Below are 6,682 nucleotides of genomic sequence, written 5' to 3'. Positions count from 1 at the left end.
CTGTGAATCTACATTTTCCAGACCATTGCGGGTAAAGGAGATATGCAAATTAATTTACTTGTTTATTCGGTTGTCATTACCCCTTGCTGTTATAAAACTCATCAATTTAGGAACGCGAGTTCACAGCACACAAGCGTCAAGACTCAAATAATTGAACATGTAAGTTCTTATTGTATTAACAGTGTGTATCTTCCCTTTTAAATAATAGTTAATCCCCCCCCCCCCCCCCCAATATAATATGACACAGAACTTGGATTCGTCTCTGAAAAGTTGTATATAAACTTTGTTATATCGTGCTTAAAATTAAGCCTAAAACGTTTTTTAGCTTTTTTGAAAAGTAACTTTTGCACTTATGAAATACACCTTGAATAGGTAAAGGTAGTGTAAAATTAGCTATGGATGGTGGGCAGCGTTGTACATTATACTAAACTATCCCTAACACCCTGAAAATGAATTTAAAGGCGTATTTGCACTTCACATATGCCTTCGCTTTGAAGTAAATGGACGTTTTGTTTTGAAAATTTAATGTATTCTATTTCAAAACGTTTCTAATACGGTGTACAAAAATTTCACTTCAAACCTGGAGAAGTATATTTTCAGTTTTTAAGATTCCACGACACTTTTTTAACTTAAACGTATTGGCGCGTTCGAATAATAATTAGAAGTTACTTCTATAGCGTTTTATACATTCGTATGTGTCAACAGTTTTATTGCTACACTTGCATGATAATGAACACTTAAGATAGTCAAAACAAATGAATAGTGCGTATTTACTATTTTTATATTTAATATTGTTCCACTAAAGCTGTTCAGGTACCCGTTTATACAATGCCATTTTTGAAAAATAAAATCTGAAAAAACATAAATTTGTATTAAATTTTAAAAATGCACTATTTGTAAATAAAGACAGCATTGCTCCTGACGGAATATGCAGAGGAGATGTCTCAAGAGTCAACGGGATCACGTAAGTATTTGGAAGGTAACCGAGATTACAGCTTGTGTGTTCATTGCATACAGTAGCTCTACATTGCCTCGTTCATTTAATACCCTATGTGCAACACATAGAACACTGTACTATAGCAAACACAGTTACACTATCTTGCAGCAGCCCGCCTGAAGCCCGGAGTCAGAAACTTTTTTCATATAAACGCGCCATTTAAAACTTTGGTGACGTTTCTCAAAAGACGGCCAATGGTGTGGCGGCTCTGATTAGGACAATGGAAAGCCATTCTCCAATCGGAAGAGGAGCAGAGTTGGCGGTAGCCAATGGGGTGCGAGCCCCACTGAGAGTAATGTTACAGATCCGAAGACTGAGGAGACTGCGTATCGCTATCGTTCCCACATACAGCCATTGCAGTGCATTGAGATACAGTGACAGCTTTCGGTAAGTATTGCATACAGAAATCCGAAAGTGTAGGTAAGTATAAAAAGGAGCTGATCGCAAAGTCATATTTTTCCACATCCGAAAACAATGAAGGCATTGATCAAGAGAAAATGTTATTTGTGGAAATATATTTTTTTCTTTGTAAGGAAACAGTCAAAACAAGACCTCTTTATTAGCATTAGCCAGCCGCTCATTGTAAAAAATAAAAAAATAACGTCTGTGGCATTTTCTGTGGTAAACGGTAAGTTTTTTAAACCGTAGAAGCGAATTAGTCTTTTTAATCTAATATTTTTGTAACTTTGATCTGATGTGGGGATTTGATGACTCGGGATTTTGTTTAAAAAAATAGCTAAGTGGAGAAATTGCGTACAAACAAGCTCCCGTAGCATTACATAGCCATTGCAGTGCATAGACCGAGAAGGCTGTCAAGTAAAGACTTAAGACCGAGATAACTAGGGAAAAGGCGAGGGAAAAAAATCCAAGGAAAAATAAAGATAATAAATATGTATGATGCTGCATTTTTATTAATTTGACGATGTGCAAACGAGCAAAAAAAAAAATACCTCAGGATCTGCGCTTTACTGTAATATGGCTGACTGTACTCTCGCATAGAAAACAAGGCTGAGCCAGTAGGGGAGCCTGGGATGAGAGCGCAGTTCGCTTCAACTTTTTAAAACCGCGTTTTCCCCCCGAATCTGTGGTAAAGTTGGCGTTTTGGGGACGGTGGGCGAAAATTGCACCTTTCCTCTTTCCGATGGCGGGGGGTTTGCGATTTTCGGGGGACGGGAAAGGGTTTAAATCCCAGTTTAAAAAGAGGTGGGTATCCCGGCCGGTGTGCCCTCTATTGCAATGCAAGTGTAATGGCTGTGTATTGACACAAAGAGAAGGAGCCATATTCTCTGTGTTAGTAGACGAAGACAAGCGGCCATTCCGAGCTCAATAGGAAACTAACTCAATACAAACCGCACATAGTACAGACCCAATGTATTACTATACACCGGGACTAGTGCATAGGGATCCTCGGAGAAAACTCAGACAGGAACACGGGCTTTGCCAACGTGTTTGCGGGGTAAAAAACCGAACAGGAAGGCGGGTGGAGACATTTGAAGGGGACTTTCTTTCATGAAGAAGGCTTTCTCACAAAATGGAAGAAGAAATATTGCTGTCGTTGTTGACCTCCTTTTCCTCAACAAGAGCCGATGCGCCATTGCTAGTCCCTTACTACTTACTGACACCGAAAGAGCTGCTTTTTAATAGGGAAATATGGCAAAAATGTGCATTTTTTTCGAATTTGATACGTTTTCAATTATTAAATTTAAAGGTGAAAGGAAATAGTTTTCTTTGTGGATTTTTATGTGGTTTTGGCCACTTTTTGAAATAGATTTTTTTTTGTTAAAATAACTTTTTACTCTTTTTATCATCTTTAATAAACAATTGATTTATACCAATTCTTACATATTTTAAGTGGACTCTGTACATAACAAATATTTTTAAAAATGTAAACAACATTTTTTTATTGTTTTTGGACATTTTAGTTAACTAAACGTTTAAATAATCTCTCACATAATGGTTTTTACACGTCATTTTCGCGGGTCGGTTGTTGTTAAAAAGGTTTTTTTTTGTGGTTCAACTATCAACACGATACCGTGGAAAAAAAAGGATTTGGAGGTTAAGACAAGCTTTAGCTTATTAACAAAATAATGTTTTAGGAATAAATGCTTTCTTACATACTCCGTGGAAAAGAATGGGCGAATAACAGCTTACAGCTGATAACGTATACCAGTTGCTTAGTGACTTGATTTTCGCCTTGTTTACTAGAAACTTTCAAAACCGGACATGTTTAGTCAGACATAAGCAATTTTTTTTAAAGATTTTGTCCCGATGCCAGCTCAAAGGAAACAGTCGCTGAAGAGGCTAGGCAGCAGGCATCGCCAGTGACTGGAGTTTCCGCGGCTCTCCACACTTGAGAGTCCTTTTCATAACTGCCCAGTGTCAGTACCGGTGACACATGGGGAAATAAGAGTGCAGGGGCTCAGTGAAGGGCTATATTGATCCCTTATATTGCGCTTTAGGGGTTGACCTCTGCGAATGTTGCTTTATTTCTTCACTGTAGACGACAAATTCCAAGATGGGTAAAGGCGATCCTAAGAAGCCCAGAGGCAAAATGTCCTCGTATGCCTACTTCGTGCAGACCTGCAGGGAGGAGCACAAGAAGAAACACCCTGATGCCTCTGTGAATTTCTCCGAGTTCTCCAAGAAGTGCTCCGAGCGATGGAAGGTGAGACAGAGGGAGTGCAGGATGTGGGATCTGTGCATGGCAAAACTTCCATCCTGTTTTTTAGAATTGAGTTGCATTTCGGTTTTTATTTTTTCATCTGCGGCTGTGCACCTCCATGTAACCATCTGCAAACCAAACGAGGTTCCAAGGGTTAAGTGGAAGAGAGTGTAAAAAAATAACTTGTCGGAAAGCATATTAAAATACATTTGTGTAAGAGCTTAGTAGTCTTTGGACTTTAGGAGTTTAGTGTTTTTTTCTGTTTTGGTTATGCATTTGAATCTGAATTGAATTAAGTTTAAAAAAAGCAATTGATTAACTGTTCCTTACACAAATAGTGTTTTTCATTGTTGCTTGTGTGGCTTTTCAGACCATGTCTGCCAAAGAAAAGAGCAAGTTTGAGGATTTAGCAAAGCAAGACAAGGTACGCTATGAAAGGGAGATGAAAACCTACATACCGCCCAAGGGGGAGAAGAAGAAGAGGACAAAAGACCCTAATGCACCAAAAAGGCCCCCGTAAGTATATCTGGATTCATGTGAAGCTTTAACCCTTAATGGAAGGAACTCAAGAATGGAATTGGAGTTTTTACAGTTAACATGCATTTTGTTTTGATCCTTCAGATCTGCTTTCTTCATATTCTGCTCCGACTTCCGCCCAAAAGTTAAAGGAGAGAGCCCTGGATTGTCCATTGGTGATGTTGCCAAGAAATTAGGGGAGATGTGGAATAAAACCACCGCTGAGGATAAGCAGCCCTATGAAAAGAAGGCAGCCAAGCTGAAGGAGAAATACGAAAAGGTATTCTTGGGGCAGAAGAAAAAGTTAAAGCAATGAAACGGAGAGCTTACTTTGCCATTGTTGAACAGACGTCACATTCTTGTTTTACACTAGTAAGCAGATCTCAGGTTTTTTAGCCTCTAATGGGCATTTACCCTTTTCAGCATGGTGTAGGGGTATGCAGTTGACTTAACTTAATATTTTAAATGTGGGTTGATCATAATTCCATGTTGGGTGCTGTTTTGTGTTTAAAGTCATCTCTTAGCATCCTTTCTGACGTGCATCATCGTAATGGAGTGTGTATTGAACACAAGTGAAGTCTTGTCTTTTTTTAAAACATAAATGCCCTTAAATCAGACAGGTACAAAGGGTGTCTTTTGTGCAGGGTACGAATTTGTTCACCTAAAGAATCTCCTTACAGGAAGCCTTAGGGATCAACTGGTAATATGAATGTTCCACTTGTATGGTGGATCATACTGATCGCAGACCGGGTGTCTTGTCTTGTAGGATATCGCCGCGTACCGTGCCAAGGGCAAGACCGATGGTGCCAAGAAAGCTCCTGCCAAGATGGAGAAGGCCAAGAAGAAGAAGGAGGAGGAGGAAGAGGACGACGATGACGACGACGAGGAGGAAGAAGAGGAGGAGGAGGAAGATGATGAAGATGATGATGAATAAATCAGAGCTTAGTTTCTTGTTTATAAAGCATTTAACCCCCCTGTACACACTTCACTCCTATAAAAAAAGAAAAAAAAACAAAAAAATGTAAGGCTGTGTATATGAAATGTTTTTAAGCTGTACAGTGTTTTTTTTTTTTTGTATAGTTAACACTACGGAAGTGTCTTTAGATAGCCCTGTGTTTTGTTTTTTAGTGGTAGTTCTTAAGCCACTAACCTTGCCTGGTACAGTTTCTGGGGGTTGTAAAACGGCATGGAATTTGCAGGTTTCCTGGTGGTGCACAGCACAAAATCTAGTTTTATGTGGGGTTGTAGTTCGTTTCCAGTTGTATTTGTGTTTTTTATTTTTTATTTTTTTAATTTTTTGCCGTATCATAAAGTTCTTTTACTGTACTTTGAATACCACTCTGTAATTGCAAAAAGAAAAAAAATGCAGCTGTTTTTGTTGACATTCTGAATGCTTCTGAAGTAAATAAACCCTTTTTTTAAAAGTATAGTTTCTTTTTTCACACTTCCAGGAAGCTCTTTGGTGTTCTATTTTTATTATTAAAAATACTGGCATTTGGGAATTTCAAGTAATCCTATGCAGATTAAGAGGCCTGGGTGTTTTAAAAATTGGAAGTATTTTGTAGCCTGAAGCAGTGAAATTGTAGCATTAAGAGATGCACATAATGTTTTGATAACTGGTCAATATTATCAATTGCATTGTTAACAAGAAACTGCATGGTGTAAAATGGCAATGGAACATGAATAGTGGTGATACAGGAAAATTATAGGTATAAATTAGACACAAATCATCTTTCAAATACAGGCTATCCAAAAAGTCATTTTATGCTCCACCCATTTGTGCTTAATTTGAGATAGTTACTGATATATCGGTATGTAAAGAGATACTTGTTGAATTTGGCTTTGTCCATTCTAATACAAGCTAGGTAGCTTATAATGATATGGTGAGGATTCATATGTATGATCAGAGCTCATTTTGTGAGAAGTTCATTTTGGACTGTTAATTTTTATTTCAACAGTCTGTCAACATGTATGCTTTTAAAAACCATTACCATAGCTTGACCTCTTTATTTCCAGCACACAGAGTTAACGGCAGAATAGCATTTCTCCCTTTAGTTCAGTCCTTTAGCAGACTGTAATTGGTAAACAGTATCTTAACCTCTAAGTTATACAGTATCACATCCACTGTACTTGTCATTATTTGGTAAGCAATTTTGTGAAACTAGTGTATTCAATATACATTGATATTTAGGTTATGTGTTGAACTCCAAAGAGTGTCAAAGCATAAAGCTCTGGGCTCTAAAAACAAAATCTTTGTACAGTATATATTATATATGTAATATAAGCATATGTTTTAACCAGCCGCACAAAATAATAAAACATGGATTTTAGTGATTTTTTAGTAGCTTATACTATGAAATAATACTGAAGATAATATAAACATAGAGAAAGGTTAGAATGAAATGTGTCTGTCATGAATGTAGAACAATTAATTTAAATTGGTGTAAAAGGTGGAATTTATTCACATTTCCAGTACCAGGCACTGTGGTTTGAATGCTGAAAAGGAC

General features: G+C 37.6%; 1 protein-coding gene across 2 annotated transcripts; it reads left to right on the top strand.

Moving 5' to 3' along the window:
• Positions 1–1,277: 1,277 nt before the first annotated feature.
• Positions 1,278–5,599, top strand: LOC102685223 (high mobility group protein B1). Of its 2 annotated transcripts, none has more exons than XM_006643021.3 (5): positions 1,278–1,384; positions 3,498–3,662; positions 4,030–4,175; positions 4,281–4,455; positions 4,942–5,599. In XM_006643021.3, the coding sequence occupies exons 2-5, from the start codon at positions 3,513–3,515 to the stop codon at positions 5,107–5,109; spliced, it is 639 nt and encodes a 212-aa protein (XP_006643084.1). In that variant the 5' UTR covers positions 1,278–1,384; positions 3,498–3,512; the 3' UTR covers positions 5,110–5,599. The 2 variants fall into 2 exon arrangements, with proteins under 2 accessions (XP_006643084.1, XP_015194715.1); XM_015339229.2 differs by having other exon boundaries at positions 1,327–1,417.
• Positions 5,600–6,682: the final 1,083 nt, after the last annotated feature.

This window comes from Lepisosteus oculatus, chromosome 5 (assembly GCF_040954835.1).
Source record: "Lepisosteus oculatus isolate fLepOcu1 chromosome 5, fLepOcu1.hap2, whole genome shotgun sequence".
NCBI lineage: Eukaryota > Metazoa > Chordata > Actinopteri > Semionotiformes > Lepisosteidae > Lepisosteus > Lepisosteus oculatus.
This window is presented reverse-complemented; position numbering and strand designations above follow the sequence as displayed.

Excerpts from the sequence above, each read along its gene's own strand:
- LOC102685223 (XM_006643021.3), top strand. The coding sequence starts at position 3,513 with ATGGGTAAAGGCGATCCTAAGAAGCCCAGAGGCAAAATGTCCTCGTAT. Across the intron at positions 3,663-4,029 it reads AGTGCTCCGAGCGATGGAAG|ACCATGTCTGCCAAAGAAAA; the intron begins GTGAGACAGAGG and ends GTGGCTTTTCAG. Across the intron at positions 4,456-4,941 it reads TGAAGGAGAAATACGAAAAG|GATATCGCCGCGTACCGTGC; the intron begins GTATTCTTGGGG and ends CTTGTCTTGTAG.